Source organism: Haliotis cracherodii, unplaced genomic scaffold (assembly GCF_022045235.1).
Source record: "Haliotis cracherodii isolate W230 unplaced genomic scaffold, xgHalCrac1.p SCAF_9, whole genome shotgun sequence".
Taxonomy (NCBI): Eukaryota; Metazoa; Mollusca; class Gastropoda; order Lepetellida; family Haliotidae; genus Haliotis; species Haliotis cracherodii.
The window spans coordinates 45,919,583-45,941,426 of NW_027266343.1; the positions used below are offsets into that span (position 1 = coordinate 45,919,583).

At 40.3% G+C, this 21,844-nt stretch overlaps 1 protein-coding gene across 5 annotated transcripts in view; it reads left to right on the plus strand.

Moving 5' to 3' along the window:
• LOC139452339 (endothelin-converting enzyme homolog) overlaps positions 1-21,844 on the plus strand; it is a 237,480-nt gene that overhangs the window by 144,639 nt on the left and 70,997 nt on the right. The window contains exon 1 of one of the 5 annotated variants that reach the window (XM_071233780.1): positions 16,275-16,814. The exons of the other annotated variants lie outside the window; for them this stretch is intronic. Coding sequence (XP_071089881.1) covers positions 16,774-16,814 — 41 coding nt within the window. The 5' untranslated portion in view covers positions 16,275-16,773. Of the gene's footprint in view, positions 1-16,274; positions 16,815-21,844 lie in introns of those variants that run through there. 5 annotated transcript variants of the gene reach the window in all.

The window sequence follows — 21,844 nt, forward strand, 5'->3', positions numbered from 1 at the left end:
TGATGAGATCTATGGAGTCACCATCAACTCCATCAACTAGTTCCTCATGTGCACAGTTCCCATTTTTAGTTTTGGCTGAACATTTACTGATGGCTAATGTGGCAGTAGGGTAGCACAGTGGTTGAAGCGTTCGCTCGTCGCGGTAAGGACTCGGGTTCGATTCCCACTTAGGTACAATTTGTGAAGCACTTCTTGGCGTCCTGTTCTGTGACACGGCTGGAATTTTGTTAAAGGCGGAGTAAAATATTACTCAATCATTCACTTATAGTTACGAGTGAGTGAGTGGGTTTTGTTTAACGCCGCTTTTGACAGTATTCCAGTTATATCGCAGCGTGTCAGCTTAATGTGGGAGGAAAGCCCGAAGTGATGCAGGTCTCAGACGTTTACCACTTCGGTGAAACCCACGAGCACGGGTATAGTTCTGACAAACCTAGAAACATAATCGGGGCGAACCGGGATTCGATTCCACAATCATAGGTTTCTGGCGTGCCCAAGGGACGCAACTCTGCACAGCGAATCGCGGCGCCTTAGACGACTGGGCCACCCGTGGCCCTCTTATAGTTACGAGGGAAATGGAAAGTACACATCAGAGAACGTGAGACAGTGAAGCCTCGATATCCATATCCACATTCTGATCTGCACTCCGCTTGTCCCGAACTACGGATAAACCAATCCATGTTTTCGATGGACCTATTTTACTGCACATGATTGTATCATTAATTGCTCATGACTAGTTCATTTGCATATGTAATCATTTGTTCAGAGATAACTTAGATGCATCTGTCGCTCCCGTTCATGAATCGGGACATGTGGCAGTCCAAGAAAATGTGATTCAAGCCCCCCCCAAATCGTATCTGTCAGTGTACATTTTCGATGCTCAGCTACTAGTGAGCTACTACACTAAATACAAATAGAATCGGTCTCAATCTCACCCGTGGTAGTCTTATTCGCTGTTCATAGTTGTGTCCCCTGGACAATCCAGAAATACTTGATAATGGGTTCGAATCCCCGTTCGCTCGCGTATGTTTCTAGGTTTGTCAGCACCATGCCCGTGCTCGTCCTCATCTCTTCGGACTTTCCTCCAACAGTAAGCTGACATACCGTGATATAAATGGAATACTGTTCAAACCCAACACCCATTCCTGGTGTCCCCAGAAAAAGCGGCGTAAAACCATACTTACTCACTCAAACCCAACACACTCACTCACTCGAGCATCCCCGACTACATATTGCTGAAACATTGATAAAGTAGCGTAAGACCCAACTCGCTCACACACAAACGTACTAATTACGTCTAGACCACTATCTGAAATAGGAACACCAGCCGTTGAGCACAGCCCCCTATCGAACGTCCGAACAGTTCTAACAATATCATCTTGTCATTCACATAGACGGGTTGACTGAAAATAAATCATTGTCATTTTCCCGAATCCCGTTCGTTTTCGTTATGGAAAAGGAGTGTTTAGAGAAATGGAATTAAATATTCTTTTTCAATAAGAACTGGATGACGAATTTCGATTCAGTAACATGTTCTGTGTTAAAAGAAATGCAATTCACTGAAGCGCCCAAACAGTCCCCTACGCGTTGTCAGTTTATTATGTGACCATGTTATCGTATCCTATCTCACGTTTTTACACCTAGGCTGATCACCTGCGCAACATCTGTAGAGGCATATTCCTTCTCTCAGCAGCATCTCAACACTCTAGCTCCCTCATAAACGACACAAGCACAGTCGACGTTAACACGCAATGTAACGGCGACCACCCAAGAATCCATTACATTGTACACTCTACACGACCGCGCATGTTGATTGGGTGTCATTTTTTTTCAAGATATCTGTAGACTACATCGAGATGTCATGCTTTGAAACCTCCGCCTCTAAAATACATCCCCGAGTTTCAAATAACACCAATCTCCCAGCGTGCAACTGTTTGTTAGTGCGAATCACTCAGGATATTTGTTTTCAAACGATTTCGCTTGAAAATTGAATTTGTACGTTCCTGGTTAGATAACACCAACTTGTGTTTATCTGCGTCTGTTGTCTGCTATCGTGTTCTGGTTGTTAATAAACCTGTATTTATTGGACACTGTTGTGGAAAGATTTAATCTTCCCTTGTTAACTACTGTTGGATGTCTTCGTGCGTGATGTTGCCCCAAAAAGAATCCATATCGCACAGGCTGCAATCAAAACAAAATTGTATTGTTTTTCTTGGGATCCTATTTTGCAGAATCAATAAATTGTTTGTTCTTCGGATTTGTTTTCGTAAATTGGGGATTCAGGTTGGGGGTTGTTTTTTTATGTGGAGCTTGGTGTAATATTACATCAACCGAGGACACATTAGTTTTAATACACTATTGATGTTATGTTGTTTCTATGGCCTAATTATATAATGAGCCTTAAAATAGAGTTTTGGTCCCATGCTTCACATATCAGAACGATTTTAGGCAAGGTAGATAATTATATATAACAGAGCTCCAAATTACTTTTTGAGCAATTGAGCAAACTCGAAGGTTTCTATTTTAATCGGGCTATTACATTTTTCATTGGGTAACAAATATTTTTCCGCTCATATAGTCATCACTCTATTGGGTTTTCCCAACATGAGCGAAATTTTAAGATTTCAATGTTTTAGATGTATATAACAGTTCTAAATATAAGCCTGACTCGAAAAGTAAATTAGCTCCGTTGTACACTTGCTGAAAAAGCTTCATTGGGTATTTATGCATGCTGTTTTTATACATTTGAGTTTTTCATTTAATGCATGCGTTTCTCTGCGCATGTTAATTGAAAGTAATTGGGTTTGGAATATTTCTAGGGGTATTTTACGCAAACACGCTGCTTATTTGTAGCTCTGATAAAAACAAATCAGAGCCTTTTTCTTCATGATGAGAAACTCAAAATGATTAGGAGAAAATCCCGAAAGTATTTATGGATGATTAGGAAGGTGTTAGGTGGTCGATTGAAGGGGTGGGCAATTGGCTTGGGAAATCCCCCCTGGCCATACCAAAAGTCGTTATAATTAAAAGATGGTTCGGTATTAAAGGGATACAGCTGGTCGGCACGGAGTCAGTATACTGTGTCTGAGAGTGGTATTCATGTTAAAATTTTGGCGTGGCATGGCAAGCACTATCCAACACCGACCCGGTATCGTACACGCAGCCACACCAACACGTCCATGCACGTCGCTATATAAGTGAAATAATCTTAAACCCAATTTAATTTCACCTCACCTACTTAATAGCACTGTATGTTGCCTTAATTAAATCGTATGGAATAAATTATATTCATGTAGTAGAAATGATCAGATTATTATGATTAGTTTGTTTGATAACGGTAAATTGAATAAGGAAGAGGGTGAATGATGCTCGGATCTTTGCTGGTAATATCTTAGTTGTGCTACTGGTCAGACGGGGTTGTGTAGGAAGACCAGGAGTTGATAGTGAGAGTATCCCTCTTCACCTGTCTTATACAGCCCTCAGTTTGCCAGTTGACACTCTTTGACATGGTCATTGAAGTATTGAACAGTGTGTAGTATTGTGACACAGTGTAAGATCTAAGGGCAGTTAATGCTAATTGAAAGACAAAATTGCTTTCTCTATTCTTCGAAACAGAGTTCGTGCTACCAAATTCACCTTTTTGTCAAGAATGTTAAACGTCAACTCCAGAGAATAGCCAGGCTTGATTATCCATTAAATCATATTCCTTTGGACGCAAAAAGCAAAATACCGGTGAAAATTATTCTTTTGAGAAATGATGTTTTCGTCATATTTGAATAAACGTACCACGTCAAAAATGCATTTGCACAATAAATGTGATTTTAAGGTTTGTTCTTTTTAAAAGTTGGGTGAAGAAATTATTATTCATATAATCTCGTTTAGGTTTTGAGTGACGGTCTGGATATACTTTTAAACCCCTACGCTAAAAAAATAACAGTATTCTTAAAACACAATTCATACGTGAAGATCCGGGGTAGGATAGGTCCTCAGGACCCCATGCTTGGGTGACTGTAATGGTCGAAAGAGGCGACTACCGGGATCGGATGGTCTGGCTCGCTGACTTTGTAGATTCACGTCATAGTATCCCAATTGTGTAGATCGATGATCATGGTGTCAATTACTGGATTGTCTGGTCCAGACTAGATTATTTACAGACCTCCGTTAAAAAAATTGAATATTGCTGAGTGCGGCATTAAACAACTAACAAACAACAACATTTCATACGCCTCGACACGCCTCGACACGCCTACGTTATTGTCACGCTTAAAGCAGAGTTGTCTCCCTTCTAACGTACTTTTAGCTGCATGTCAGGGTGTTTCTCCTGAACTATTTCAATAATAACATTCATCATAATATGTCAACGTTTTAAACAAAAACCGGAACCGACGCGCTGCAGTTTTCTATATAACAATAAACTGCTGGCAAACACGTTCAAAATCTATTTGATCAAAATTCTATTTTACCTATTATCAGTGATCAGACTCATTACGACAGATATCGTCAATAAAATACCCATTTTCCATTGAACCCTTACTGTGACATTATGTAACAATAATTGATTTTATAATCACTTGGCTAAATTATCCTATAACTACAATTGTGGTGTTTTCGTGCCTCTAAGCGACAAGGAACGGTTATTATTGGCGGTGCTTTTTTAACGCCGGCGTTTGACGCTGAGAGAATAAAGATTTAATTGATGGTCTTAAAATGCGTCTCAAGGTTGTTAGGAATAATGTATGACTCTGCTGTGATTTTCATCGATTTCGTAATCAGGTAATAATAAAGAAAGTCGGGATAGCGATTTTCCTGTGTCGACATTTTGCAATTAGCATCGTCCCGGGCGATCGAAGGCATGGAATATACAATCTTATTACAGGTAGAATTTTCGGAGCTGAATGAATCGGGGCTATGAACCCTTCCCAGACAGACCGTTGCCTGGACTGCAGCCGTTTTTAATCTATTTAATCATTCCGAAAAAAAAATCCAATCATATTAGGAATTTTTTTATGTGTTATATTAATTTCCAGACTCGAAAGTGATTTTATTAATGGTGACTACAAGCAGGCAGTAGCAATGATGGATTCCGTTTGTACATTAATATCAAAACATTCATTACGTTATTGAGACAATTAACAATAAATATATCACTCGCAACAGCTGATTAACAGCCCTGATTTTGCCAATTTGGGAAATACGTGACGTTTTTAATGTTATGAAATATCCCCCTCAGTGGTAATAATCGACCAGATTTATGAAATATCGCCGGTCTGATAAAATTAGCAAACACGACTTGGGTTACCGTTTTCAATCATTGCTTTATTTGGTATTGTTCTGTTGATATACGACCCCGCTATCAAGAAGTACAATAAACAAATGACACGATGTTTCTTCATTTCAGGTTAGTTTCAATCAGTTATTGACAAAACCCTTAGGTTACTGCGATGTTGAAATGCAAGGCAACATGATTCTAACACTGATACGACCTCGTTACATATTTACTTAAAGGAAATGCAGGGACGTAATTTCGTTGCAACATTTATGCTTCCCCGCGTACATTCTGTGGAGCCGGACATAAAGAGTTAGACTTGTTAACGAGGGCGTTCCCTACAGATGCCCATAAAAGGAATAAGCGCCACCATTCACTTTGGGGAGCTATCTGTGCCGCCTTTAGGACGACTCCAGCATTTGTACTTAAGACATATCTAAAGTCAACATCAAATTTGAATTTTACTATCATTTAACGCAATGGTCTACATGCAATTAACACTAACTGCAATTTAACTGCCAAATCAGCTCGTCTTTACGGCGTCTAGACGGTTTTATAGACATGCCTGCCGGATTGGTATTTGTGTTCATGGTAGTGAATCAGCATTCCCCTCTTGTCGTATGGAATAGCGCTGACTCTCAAGTGATGGATGTGTGTATCTTGTGAGTGGGTGAGTGAGTTTTGTTGAACGCCGCTTTTAACAGTATTCCAGTCATATCACGGCGTTTCAGTTTTATGTGGGAGGAAAGCCCCTAGTAATGCAGGTCTTAGATGTTTACCACTTCGGTGAAACCCACGAGCACGTATATGGTTCTGACAAACATAGAAACATAATCGGGGCATACCGGGATTCGAGTGTATATTGTGAGTGAGTATATGATGTTTGACGCCTCAATCAGTAGTATCGCGATGCATGTAAAGTTATCTATCCCGGTAAGGAAAACTAGAGGCCGATAGCGTGAACAATTATAGTGTGAGTGAGTAAATGCTGTTTGACGCCGCAGTCAGCAACATCGCGAGGCATGTAAAGTTATCTATCCTGGTTAGAAAAACTAGAGGTCGATAGCGTGAACAGTTATAGTGTGAGTGAGTCAATGCTGTTTGACTCCGCAGTCAGCAACATCGCATTGCATGAATAGTTATCTATCCTGGTAAGGAAAACTAGAGGTCGATAGCGTGAACAATTATAGTGTAAGTGCGTGAATGCTGTTTGACGCCGCAGTCAGTAGTATCACGCTGCATGTACAGTTATATATCCTGGTAAGGAAAACTAGAGGTCGATAGCGTGAACAATTATAGTGTAAGTGCATGAATGCTGTTTGACGCCGCAGTCAGTAGTATCACGGTGCATGTACAGTTATCTATCCTGGTAAGAAAAACTAGAGGTCGATAGTGTGAACAATTATAGTATGAGTGAGTGAATGCTGTTTGACGCCGCAGTCAGCAACATCGCGAGGCATGTAAAGTTATCTATCCTGGTTAGAAAAACTAGAGGTCGATAGCGTGAACAATTATAGTGTAAGTGCATGAATGCTGTTTGACGCCACAGTCAGTAGTGTCACGGTGCATGTACAGTTATCTATCCTGGTAAGAAAAACTAGAGGTCGATAGCGTGAACAATTAAAGTGTGAGTGAGTGAATTATGTTTGACGCCGCAGTCAGCAACATCACGATGCATGTACAGTTATCTATCCTGGGATGCGACAGTGCGTAAACATCAAGGACAACGTTTAGAGTTGTTATCTTGGTGGTCAACATCCAAGTTTTATACTCCATTGTAGACACCCAATCCACATTTATTACTTCACGATGAACATGTGTTGGGTGAGTGGTAGCGTGGGATCTGACATGATATTCAATATATATTGAAGAAACAAATACATATCCAACACCTTATATGTTTTCGCTTATTGCTATCGAAATTGGTGGCGGTGAGGTAACCTCGTGTTTAAACCGTTCGCCCGCGTTCGATGTCCCTCATTGGAACAATATAAGGTGGTGCTCCCAGCTGTGATATCACTGGAGTATTGCTAGAATCGGCATAAGAACCTACGCAGAGCAGAGACCGTTGGTCTGTGGTCTCTGCTCTGAGAATACTCAATGTCATGAAACTGTCATGAACATTGATGACATATTTGTCAATTAATATTGGCATCAACAACATGTGACAAATACAATTTAAAGCAGAATTTACACATTCATAATGTCCGCGTACCAGATTATCTAAAATATACGTCCGTATATGCTATACTTTCAGTATCGATTCCTAAAATTGCAGTAATACTGTTGATACCGTCCCCAGCAATCCAGCTGTAATGCGCGGTATCCTAACACAGCGCTCCCGGTCCAGATCAGCCGTCTTCGCGAGTCTTCCTTGTTATCATTTCTCATGTTGAACTATTTCCAAACATCATCATTGGCATGCCTCTCATTGTCCCTCCGACTTCCCCCGAGGGAGGGATTCTCCTTCTCTGCCTGGCCCTGGTCTCGCCTGCCCCCTCACCGTTCTCCAGCCTTCAGTCGACTGTTCACTGTTTGTAGAAGGGTTGTTGATTAACGCTGACATTTATCATCACTTACCACTGCTCGTAGAATCCGCCCCCTGCGCTGTCAGCGTCGTCGGGGGTCGGGATATAAACTGCCTCCCCAGATATGTTCCAGTCGTATAGGCTGTGGTATGTTGGTCAACATGTTTGTGGGTCTATGTAGTGTTAAACACACACACACACACACACACACACACACACACACACACACACACACACACACACACACACACACACACACTACCATACCTATGTAGAATTATATCTGTACAAAACGATATATGTACGTCTATATAGTGTTATATTTACACAAGACTATATAAGTGCGTATATAGTATTATATATACGCACAAATGTCAGTTCATATATATATATATATATATATATATTATGTCTACAAGACTTTATACGTACGTTTGTGTAATACTTTATATACAAGACCAAGCGTCACTTCTAGTCAATCCAATCAGTAGGCCTGACTGCACTCTCTCTTCGAAAATTTGAGTGGTGGCAAATCGAGAGGACCCCGACCATGTATGTAATGTATTGTTTCTGTTGAGTTGCATTGTATGTGGACAATGATTAGTTGTCAGGAATGTATTACTAGTTGATGTTAGCAGTGGAGAGGAAGTCATTATATTGAGATGCTCGAATTATCTGTAAACTTCCGGAGTAGCATGGATGGATGTCAAACAAGTGGAATATTCTGTGATGTTCAAGTGACACTAGACTGGCTTGGAAAGTTTTGGAAACTAGATGGACTATATAAGTGAAGCGGGCAGGTGATGTTACATCAGGACCAGCTTTCGTGTGAAGACCTCTTATCACCCCTGATTCTCAGCCTAGGCCTATATCGGAAGCTTGACCACTGTTACGGCGGGGTGATGATTATTCTTGTCATTGTCATTTCCACTGCTCTCACGTGTTATACGGCCATTGAATATTGTACTACCACTCTTTGTCCAGTAATTTGTATTAATTTGAAGACCTAGTTTATTATATAAACAATTTTTGATTGTATACCATCAGTTGTTTGTTTGTTTGTTGGTTTCGCACTAAATTCTATTACGTACAGATTCCTAGGTTAACACATTGTTTCAATTTGGGAATCGGCACATAACAATACAATACCATATATGTACATCTGCATATTAATATTATATACACAAGACAATATATGTTCGTCTGTATAATGCTATATATACAAGACCATACATCTAAATCTGTTTCGTGATATTATACTCTATGGCGCTGGACCATCTATAGACACGCCGACGCGAAACGCTGGCCCAGCGACTGATTAATATTCCTTTAATGAATAGCTTGAGTCATTTGAACCTTCGATAGCGTCCGAAGCGTAACACCTTTTTGATTACATTTAGACGAGGCCTAGCCAGAGCCTTTGACATATACCCTCAGTGGAGATTTTGATACGTTAAATGCTTCTATTAACCGTATTGCCTATATTGTGAGCCCGAGCCCTTACAAACTTCACTCCACGTTTAGACTGAAGCCTCTATTAGAAATAGAAATCGGAATTTATTCCTCATGTATCTCGAACGAGAAGGGACTGCTTAGTACGTTATACTTTGTGGTCTTCTTTAGTTACTGTTTTCTGACAGGATCCCAGCTGTTATTTTAAAAAAAAGTTTATTATACCAAGATAACAGATGAAATACGGTACGGATCTTAGTGATGTCTGTGTGCTCACAACATCAACGATGGTCTTGAGTTTACTTGAGTTGGGTGAAGAGTTGCTTGGATGGTGAGTGGTATCGAGTTGGTTGGATGGCTTAGGGTCTTTAGTTGGTTGGATGGTTTAGGGTCTGGAGTTGGTTGAGTGGTTCATAGTCTTGGGTTGCTTTGGTGGTTTATGGTTTTAAGTTGTTTGTATAGTTTAGGGTCTTGAGTTGGTTTGGATGGTGAATGGTATCGAGTTGGTTGGATCGCTAAGGGTCTTTAGTTGGTTTGATGGTTTAGGGTCTTCGGTTGTTTGGGTGGTTTAATATATTCAGTTGCTTGGGTGGTTTATGGTCTTGAGTTGGTTGGATGGTTTAGGGTCTCTAGTTGGTTGGATGGTTTAGGGTCGTGAACGCGTTGCGTGGTTCGGGGTCTACAGTTAGTTGGGTGGTGAGTGGTCTTGAGACGATATTGAATGCTCTTTAGATGGCTTGGTCATGCGTTATTTCGAGAAGGCATCAGTACATCAATACATCAGTCTGTTACGTGTTCTTGAGTTAGTGTCTGCACTTGTCTGCAGTAACTTGTCTCGAGTTTGCAGCGGGATGGATGGGTCAACGCTCATATCTTGGCATAGAACTACGTAATGAAAGCCCTCGAAATGACCAAGTGGTAACTATTCTTGAAAAGTGTCAAGGTTTGCTTATTTTGAAAGAGTTAGTGAGTGAGTTGCATTTTACTCTGAGCAGCTACGATCGGGCACGGGTATGGTGCTGACAAATCAAGAAACATAATCAGGGCGCATCTGCGATTCAAACCAACAATCATAGATTTCTGGCAGGCAAAAGGGACACAACTCCGCACAACGAAGTCCGGCGCATTGTGAACAACCCGTGCCGTGTTCTCTTGAGTCAGCCATGCTTTATTCAACAACTGACGTGCTTATGAGACAATGAACGGACATTTTAAAAGAAAGTGAAAGCTGGTCGAAAATATCTTCCAAGCTGATCCTGTCATTACCTAACCCTTCTAACATTGTTAGATTGTCAGTTTCAGTGCGAAAAACAAATGGTGCGTTAATAATTTCCGCAGATGATAGATTTTGGAATTGCCACTGAACGTCAAGTCAATTCATCAGAAAGATTAATGTACTTTTGTTTTGACAGGTTTAAAATTTTCAGGCTGTTTTTGTATCATGCCAAAATGAATTTCTGTGGCGTGCTGTCAATTTGCGGCCTGTCCTATTTCCGAGGGGAATACATTCAGAGAAAATAAGAAAATAAATGTTATCATTTAGAAAACTGGTAGTACATCTGCCTTAAGTTTCAAGAGTATATTGCGAGAACGGATATATATATATATATATATATATATATATATATATATATATATATATATATATATATATATATATATATATATATATATATATATATATATATATATATATATATGTCAGCTTAAGTATAACGAATACATAAAAAATGCCCGCATACTGTCATGGCTCGTGTACTCATATTGAACAGGATGTGACTTATTCCATTTGGCTGTCCCGGTAAGTTTGAGTCATGCCATCCCAAAATAGCTCCGTCAATTTGTCTGTGACACAAGTCGCTAATTACAATAGACAGCAAATTAATACCATGGAACATTGTCAATCTTTGAAAGAGCATGCTCTTATAGTTTCAGAGCTTTGTAAACAAAGACAACTTATCGAACTTGAGTTTATGTGTTGTGTTTCAATTATCCTGGTTCGATTCCAAAGTAAAACTTTGGTCAACGATACATTTGAAATATGGCGCGCCAATGATTTCTTCAGGGCGAAAATAGTTTTGGTTTAATCCGGTAATAATCCACTAATGATATCATTCTATATTGCCAGAACTGTCCGGCATTTAACGGGAGAGTGATCTCCCCTTGGCAAAACTGTGCCGCCATTGTTGCTAAAATGTTCGAGTTCAGAAAAAGGCACCTGTTGACCATGTCAATTTGAAAAGAAGCTGCACGTGAGAAAGACCTGTATTTATCAAAGGTCACATACATGTAGGCAAAATGTGACGACCGCGATAGTTTCATACGTTGTAGTAGAGACAGGGCATTGTCGATATCCCAGCCACTCCGTTGCTACGTCAAAGCTATACGCGGCTTTAAACGATACGCACTAAACTCCGACATGCCGTCGTTGCCTCTGCCGTCACGATTGTGAAATCACTGGTAGTTAGTGTTGCATATTTGAGTCATATGTAGAAATGCTAATATCCCAAATTACGTTTAGATGAGTTACTGTACGTCACCTCAATCAGTGCAATGGAAGCTATGTTAGAAGAAAGGCCACCACGAAGAGATAATGGCTATACTTTAATAGCGTGATTGTTGTAATTGCTGGGGATATGTGTCGAATGTACGAGTCACGGGTATTGATTATGTATTCATATACACTGTTTTACTGAACCCGATAATGTAAATTGTTCATTGAGAAATATAATACTCAAACCATTTAAGGTTTCAGCTCAGTCGGATGTCTCTAAATAGATAAGATCTGATGTATGTGTCTATCGGTGAATATGGACCCCAGCAATATCTATCTGTCTGCCTGTCTGCCTGCCTGTCTCTCTATCTATCTATCTATCTACATCCATCTATCTATCCATCCATCTCCACCTATCCTTCCATCCATTCATCCATCCACCACATGGGCGGATACAGAGGGGGGGGGGGGGGGGGGGGGGTGCTCTATCTGCCCATGCACCCATTCATCCATATGGATCCCAGCAATATATATGTATCTGTCTATCTATCCGACTCGAGCGGTGAGTTTCCTCGTTCTCCAAGGTCATGGAACGTTGATCATACATCCCCGTAAAACAACCCACAAACAGAGCATCTGCAATCATTTCCTTCATTAATCTACTAACCATCGTCATCTTTGTTTTTACATGCCTCTATCTGCCAGTAACTGTCTGCCAATAACTGTCGGTGTGTATGTCAATCACAAAACCCTTTTTCACCAAAGATGATACTTTCCCCATACAACAGAGCTATCACCTGGAGCACAGTCATGTGTGTCTGGTGATTAAATGGTCCTATTTCTTATGTCGGCGCCGAACTGAGTGATCCATCCCTCGATGGCACTAACTCGCAGTAATCCTCTCTGCACCAGTTGCAATATGGACAATTTCGTTAGAACTCATCAATCGTGGTGCGTGTCGTAATCGTTGATGATTTCCACACGCTAAAAAGAATACATTGAATGTTTATTCGATTTATAAGGACACTCAGTGGGGAAGTCACAGATTCGGCGAGCTGAATGGAACCAAGTTCGGTCGATCAATCATGCTGATCCAGCAGACAATGTTACCTGATTTGATTCCAGATGCGAGTTTGAAAACACGTGATCGATTATAATTGGTCCCTTTGGACGTCACGTGACAGCTGTTGGGGGTAACGGTATGTTTGATAAAATAACTGGGTCTTAAATCAGCTAAAAGCAGCTTGGTTATGAAGCGTGTTGTGGAATTAAAAATATTGTAAAGCTGCACAAAAAAGAAACAACGTATTTAAGTGAAAATGACTTGTCAGTCTGTGTTCTCGATTACTAAGTCCTAAAACTCCCGGGAAAATCAATTCAGTTGATTAAAATATCCAAAAAGTTAATATAAGTTATTGGATATGACTTGTTTTAGTCTGTTGTCATGTCGTTCATTATAAAGAACCGTTTTTCTTTTAAAATCTGATTAAATCATAAGTATTCTGTATGATAGAAATGATGAGTGAGTGAGTGAGTTGGATTTTACGCCGCTTTGAACATGTTAATGCTATTATCACGGCGGTTCAGTCTGATGTGGGAGGAAAGCCCGAAGTGATGCAGGTCTCAGACGTATACCATGATATAAATATCAAGGAGCAAACTATACAAATGTATTAATATATTATCTGTTAATTAATATATTAATATATGATTTTGAATTGTATATTAAACTGAATTTCAAATTTACAAAATTGCAACTGATTGTAGTTCAACTGTTGCAAAATAACGGGAACGAATAATTCTTGACATAAAAATCACTGGTCTAAAAAACAAATTACACATAAAATGGATGGTTCTCTGTTGTGCACAAGCGTGCGCAAGACGAGATCATGAAATATACATATTTAACATAATCATGATTGGATTCAACATATTCCCCTCAGCGCCTGAGGCATTTTATTGTGCAGTGAATCAATTCCGCGCATCGAGTCCACGTGCCACTCTTCTTGTCCAGGGTATTAGGTTTCCCGATGGGATTTTAAGTTCAAATTAAAGATTACGACAGAGTTATTTTTAGATCGCGATCCAGCTATGAAAGTGTCTCTTTTAAACAGCCATTAAACGTTGGCGTTCTTCATTGACAGTGGAAATATAGTCCAGGGCGACGTCTATAACACGCACGAGCCCTAAATCTGAATACTCATGAAAATCTCATTCTCACTTTGCGTTCTGGAGTGCGCGCTTTAAGATGCGCAGTTCTCGGTTTCTTGCATTTGACCTTGTTTTTTTACATGTGATTCGCGTGTGTGTTTTTCGTGGCATAACCGTCGTTACTTGAATGCTTTGTGTATTTTATTTTTGTTACGGTTGCCTAGGTAACCAGATGGATGCAATGATCCAGAATGACTTCGTGTCGTTTTATCAACAGCTATGATAAACTGGTTATACATAAATAAATAACAGATGTCTTGTATATAGCTGTTGTGTACTTTTGCATTTCGTAAGCGCTAGCTAAAAAAACCCACATACCTAATCTAGTTTGTACAGACTGTATTACACCGCAATACTATTGCATCGGTCTATAAATTATCGACTTTAGGTAAGACAAACCAGAGACTGATACCATGAGCAACCCACGCATAGTCTATGTTCGATGATATAATCTGAAAGGCCGCACAAAGGAGAGACTGCTCCAGGAATATGTAAATGGAGGATGTCTGCAGTTGTTTAATCCTAGGTGGATATGTGGTTGGGGTCAAGGGAAGAATGGTTCCATCCTACAAGCAATCACATCTTTGTATATAGAGTGAATATGCTTGATACGTTAACAAATATGAAATAACAGACAACTTGGGATATAACGAAATCGGTTTTAACAAAGTGAATAATGGTAATGCCGGACTTAGGCTACTGTTTATGTGCATAGATTATTTAGCCGAAATCGAATTGTTTATACAGGTTCCATGGTACACTGGTTACATGTGAACGTGAGTCTCGCATTCATAAAAAGTCCAAAAGTTTAAACCCTATTCTATTAGCATGAAACAACCGTTTAATTGTTCACTGGTATGTACAGACATCAGACGCTGCGATTTTGAAGTGTTACAGTATATTTATTTTGTTATGCTGACGTAAGTGAAGGGAAATGGACACAACGATGATCGTTGACGGTAACTGAGTTATCAAATGTGATTTATATTCTCTAGTTTTAAGCTTTTACCAATCAGGCTATGGTTAATTTAACGCTACTTTGCCACATTCTGAGACACTTAGGGCGCAACGTAGGCACTTAAAGCGTACATCATTATAAGTGCATGTGTAATCAACAATCTGGAGGGCCAGGGACAGAAATGGATATGCCTGTAATAACGAAAATATGACATGTTTATATTCATTACCAAAATATGTAAGGTCTTTTAAGAATTGTTTTTTGTAAAGATAAAACGAACGTTATTATGTTGTTCTGCCCAGTTCGCGAAAGTGTAACTATGTACCTTTTTAAATGTTTCTTTAGTGGTTTTATCAATACGTCGGTCTAAACTAGGGTCATAATTCTGTAACTGACCCCCCCCCCCCCTCTCTATAACTAAAAGAATTTTTTTGTTAAAGTCACATATTTATAACACGAGTTTAGACCGACAAAACCACAAAGGTCTGGTTTATAAGAAGGCTATCACAAACAGGGTGAATCATTTCCTCAGACAAGGAATTGTTTTTGACTATCGGGCAGGGATTGATGGTGACTGGATTTTATTAAATGATAGATTTTAATGTACTGTACTGTTGAGATTGCTGTGCACCAAAATGGGTCATATTATTCTAGCCTACTACTTCACAAGCATTGATATCTGGATCCCAGTTTCGTTATTTACGAGGACTGTAGTGTAAGCTTGATAAAACACTTACTGGCCATAAATATCAAAACAGACATGAGAGATATCTGAATGATGTCAGCGCCACCTTTGAGTACCCAGAGCTGTCTCACATCCGCTCTCAGGGCAATCCCGCTTCCAGATGAATGAACAGAACTTGTCCGGTTCCTTTAAAACTGATCCTACTCGTCATGCGATTGTTTGTCTGTTTTTTGTCTGAAACGTGAATTCTATCATCCAAGAGTGTTAGACACATCACAGGACTGGGCTCTCCTGGCTGCAGGCGAGTTTTATGGACCAGCGGAACATGCGAACAAGACCATTAGCCATATCATGGCTAACCATTTTCATCAGTTACATGGGAGTAATTCTTCGAGTGAAATCTCTCTCTTGTAATGCTGAGTTCAATATCCCTTGTTTGCTGCCATTATGGATAATTCCCCGATACACATTTAGCGCTGTGTTAATATTCGTCGCTGGATTGCATATCTCAGTGTGCCTAATTGGACTTATTTACTGCTTATTTATTCTGACCTTACCAATAATAACTCAACCTGACCTTTCCAAAACAAATGAATGCCTCAGAGCTGGGACGTTTTTTTCCTTCACAGCTAAAAATACTACCCTTTGCAGGGTAGTGAGTGGCAATATTGAATTGGACGGAGAATTGATTATTCCGCTGTTGGCTACACCTGTGAGAAATCATACCCCACACCATTCAGTGACGGATGACTTGGCTCTGTATATATATATAACAAGGAAGTATTTCACATCGGCGAGTGAAGAGACAACACCAGTTCATTACAAGCCTTTTATGTGCTCTTATACGGACAAGCATTGTTTATCGTCCCGTCTGTCTGAATTACCCGGCGAACCTGTCCGTCAATCATTGACATGCCGCAGTCAATGAGCGTCACGCGGTCTGTGATTACCTGAGCAGTGAACGCAGCTAATCTACTCGATGCAAGCGGCACAGGTGAGAGAGATCCGCTCTGTGTAATACACGGCGCTCCAGCCAGCCAGCCGCGCTCACAACCTCAGTGGTGAGAGAGGAAGGTGTGTGCGCGTGTGCTTGTGCCCTGCACGTGGATTACGTCACTGTAGTGCCCGGATGCAGGAAGTGGGAAGTTGTTGTGGAGTACGTACCTGTGCACGGAGTTAAATATGGAGATTAACAGCGCTTTATCCACGGACTGTGACGCCATGTGAGTACATAATGCAGTATCGACAGACCCAGCTATGACTGAAAGTTTAGCCACAAGTGCTTACTCATAGCCACGATGGGAGCCTTGATAGAAACACACGTGGTTGTAACTATGGCGTTTAATGCAGGAACGTCGTCGTAGTTAGACCTTCCTGTATGTAGCTCATGATTCACGCATGAAGTTTGTGTTGATCTCCAACACACTGCTATCATTTAGAAGCGCGTGCACGACAAACAGTATGTCATGTGTGTTTCGCTTGTAACAGTAAACCTATATATAACAAGTTTCTTGTAAACACTTGTGCCACAAACAATGTATTGCATGTGTATTTCGTTTGTAACAGTGAACCCATACATAGTACGTTTCATTTAAGCACGTGACCAAAAACGATATATTACATGTGTATTTCAAAGTGGCTGAGTATAACACGTTTCGTTTAAGCACGTGAACCACAGACAATATATTGCATGTGTATGTCGTTTGTAACTGTGAACCTGTATATAACATGTTTCGTTTAAGCACGTGAACCACAAACAACATATTGCATGTGTATTTCGTTTGTAACGGTGAACCTGTATATAACACGTTTTGTTTAAGCACGTGAACCACAAACAATATATTACATGGGTATGTCGTTTTTAACAGTGAACCTATATATATCGAGTTTTGTTTAAGCGCGTGAACCTCAAACATTATAGTGCATGACTATTGTGTATTTCATTTGTAACAGTAAACCCATATATATCACATTGGCCACAAAGATTATGTCACGTGTATATTTCGCGCGCGCGCACATGTAAGTTATTATAGAAGCCCGTGAACCACAGTGTAAATTCGTGTATTTCGCCTGTAACAGTAAACACATGATATACATGTATGCAGCATCTTATGATTTGAGTTGATGGCATTTAGCATCCATTACGCCCACACATATATAATCGGTTACAAACAGTATACACATTATAGGTAAATTATTACTCTATGTCGGGAGATTTATAGCTCGTTTGACTGTAAATTAACTTATATAAGTATTTATACAATAACAGTAGATACGACTAGTCATAAAGTGTACTGTTGTTGGACTTTTAGATATATTGTATTCTACAGCATGATAACCTGTCAGGAAGTATTTAGTGTTTGCAGTGTTAAACATTCCAGCGATCCCCTAGATCTATTTCACTGATAAGGCACATTCATATCTAGTTACCACGTAGTAGCTCAAAGTTAGATTTTTCGAGATAAGCGTGTTCGACATATCCGTCTTTGTCGACATAGCGGTATTAATTTGAGTATGTAATCTATAGCCGAGACTGTAAGTACTTCGACAGGAAACCAGGTCGAAATACATGTTATTTAGTTCGAGGTAGTGACCAGGACGAGAGACTCCCGAGTTTTGATATCATTACACAACATAACTCGAGCACAGCTTCAAAGTGGCTTCAAAGTGGCTGAGTAGACGTTTAACAAGTCATCCACTGACCGTAAAACATGTTTTCTTAAGTCAGAAGTATCTTGTTTACACTATTCGCATGGTTAGACTATCTATCCGAGTTATGTTTTGAATTCATTGCTCAACTAAAAAACGCACTTGTTCGATATAACATCACTACCTCGAAGAAGATTCTTTTGAAAAGAAGTCTTTTTTTAAAAACGCAGGATATTATTTGGTGGTGATGGTATGATGACATATAAAACTTCCGTAGCCTTAACGCTCTTCAATATTTGCACGTGTACCTTTATTTGTAACGACCAGTATATCACAAAGTCGCCAGTTGGCGTATTACTTGCAGCAACATATTGCCCCTTCTCGGGAAGAAAACACTTCAGTAATATCATTCCCAGAATTACAAACGGGGGATCCCACCAGGCATACACGACTTGATTCGCCGGTGAATGCACACAACATTAAACATACAAACCGTCCGAGAGACGCAATTGTTGGTGATAGTATCATACATAAATCATGTTGCCGTTGCCCTTACGTGTTATTAGAAGTCTGACAGTGGCCGTCCATGACTCTTTGAACATTATTTATTCATACAAACCACGCTAAGAATTGCGTTATTGCCGTTCATATCATGCCCGCCCGGGCGGTATTTACAAAAGCACTGCGTCCATTGTCGGAAAGGGCGTAAGATTTTTAGCCGAACTAAAAGCTTGTTAAGAAACGCCGATGATTAAATCACTGTTTTTATGTTTAAGAGAGTGAAGAGGCAGGGTGTATATGTCTGTGAATAAATACCATTGACGCCTTGTCGTGATGCTTGTTTAAACGGAAACATATGAAGACATGTTTTAAGGCAAATATCATCTCCATAGGTTAATGGTGTCAATTGTTATCTGCTACCCTTAGATATGATAACAGTTATCAGTCAAAGTTCAAGTTCATATCAGCCGGATGTTTGGTAGTCCGTGTGAATAATTATTATCTATATCCAGGTCTCGCGATAAATTGAACTGAAGAAGACAAGTGTGAGGGTTTTCGTTTCAAGTTGATCATAAAGATGAGTTCAGATTGCCAATGTTTTATACAAAAGACACATGACGTCATCCCTGCAACAATCTGTAAACTGCAACTTGTTAAATATATCTTTACTGGGCTTTGGTTGTCTCCAAGTTGGATATATTGAACTTTTCATCTGTCTAAGTTCCCACGCGCCCCGTGTTAAACCTTACATACGCGTATGAGCAGGTTCGCCCCGACACCACGCTGCGTGTTCGCTAAGGTACAGAGGCGGCGCGTAAGCTTAGCGGTTAAAGCGTTCGCTCGTCACGCCGAAGACTCGAGTTCGATTCCAATGTGTGAAATCCATTCCTGGAGTAATTGCCATGATCAGGGTTGAATATCGTTATCCGCTGCACAAAACCTACATCTTATTTGCAGATAATGGGATCCGAGAAGCATTTTATGACAGTTCTGTCAATGACAAAATGTTCAGCTCCAGTGTTCAATAATTCCGTGTTTGGCTCATGCACAGCTGACCTCAAATCACAGGGTCTGAGTAACAAATTTAGTTCCAGACCATGCAAATGGCAGATGAAAATAGAAAAAAATATCGATAAAGTATGGTACAATAAAACCCTGTTAATCCGGATGGCACCCTTTAGTGAAACATTACGGATTAGCAGGTGTCATGGGTATTGGAAGGTGTTTCTTTGTATATAAGTAGACGTTCCCAAAAGTGATTGTCCCGACTAGCGGGGTCCGGACAAGAGAGATTTCACTATGTATACTTATTGTGTTTATACACATGGTTGTCCTAGAAAACAGCATATTCCTTGCTTCTAATAATTGATGGGCGGTCGGGTAGCCTAGTGGTTAAAGCGTTCCCTCGTCACGCCGAAAACCCGGGTTCGATTCCCGACATGGGTACAATGTGTGAAGCCCATTTCTGGTGTCCCCCGCCCTGATATTGCTGGAATATTGCTAAAAGCGGCGTAAAATCATACTCACTCACTCACTCTAATAATTGATTCCACTTTCATTTCCCTAAGTTAAAATGTTCGTTCGTCATACAAAATGCCAGAGTTCGAATCCCAATGCGCAGTGTGCGAACCAAACGGCGTTCAACATCACTTCACATTCAGTCATGTGACTTCCATGTCCCCTTCGTGTCCTCAACATTTACCCCTGTCTTATTTACCTTTTTCTGTGTATTCACCTGTAATCAATACACAACACCCCTGGCTCTGCTAAGCGTGCCAAACTTCCAAAAACTATTGTTTGCCTTTTCAGGTGAACATTTACCCAAATATCACAGCTGAACGCGAATGCCCATTTAGTGTCACTAGGCTGGTGTGACATAGAGATCATATACCATCCCAGTCAATACAGCGTGTCTGTTAAACTGCTTTCCGTTTTTGACACGGACTATGCACGTTGTATTAGGTGGTAGTATTCTAATCTGTATTCATTATTATTTGCTCGAGAGGAAGAACATATGGTTGAATGTGTACCGTTTGGTTAAGACGGCCTGACATCTCGTTTGAGCGAGTTATGCGATGAATCTGGTCTGTGGGGCATTATAACGGCTATCTGTTGTACTCGTCACTGCGAGGGAAGGGTTATCAGCAAGTGTGTTATATATAGTTCGTGAAAAATAATGTTAATGTTTAAAACATGTTTTTTTCTGGATTTATTTTGGAGAAAAATCTGCTGAATATCCAAAATTCGGTTATGTCGAAGTTTGATGTCTATCTCGAATTAAGACACGTTTCTAACTAATATCTTTAAATTTGTCTTTAATACCACTGTCGTGCCAAATTTAGTTTCCCTCGGTATTACTCATCTACATAATTATTTCTCAGATGTCATTGTTTTATGATAATTTAGTGTCATTCCTGATATGACGAAGTCGAGTATATCGAACCGTCGACCAGACTTTTGATAACTAACGATCTTGTCCGCCAGAAAGCACTATCCGGAATTACACTGGGTTTAACTTCGGTTTATCCTGAATACACCCTACCGATACACTTACGATACACTTACGATACACTTACCTCAGGTATGAATACTTATTAGTAATGAGTCATGATGTGATATGTATTGTGATACTCATTGCGCCATTTTTGCGTGAAATTCTCAATGTTCGATGTGTCCCGACTAACAACATGCTGTTACCATGAACCAGTTTTTGTGCTTACCCATGTTCTGCTCACATGCCTTCGAAGGACATGCTCACCCATGCTTACCCAGGACATGCTCACCCATGCTTACCCAGGACATGCTCACCCATGCTTACCCAGGACAGGATCACTCATGCTTACCCAGGACAGGATCACCCATGCTTACCCAGGACAGGATCACTCATGCTTACCCAGGACAGGATCACCCATGCTTACCCAGGACAGGATCACTCATGCTTACCCAGGACAGGATCACCCATGCTTACCCAGGACAGGATCACTCATGCTTACCCAGGACATGCTCACCCATGCTTACCCAGGACAGGATCACCCATGCTTACCCAGGACAGTATCACCCATGCTTACCCAGGACAGGATCACTCATGTTTACCCAGGACAGG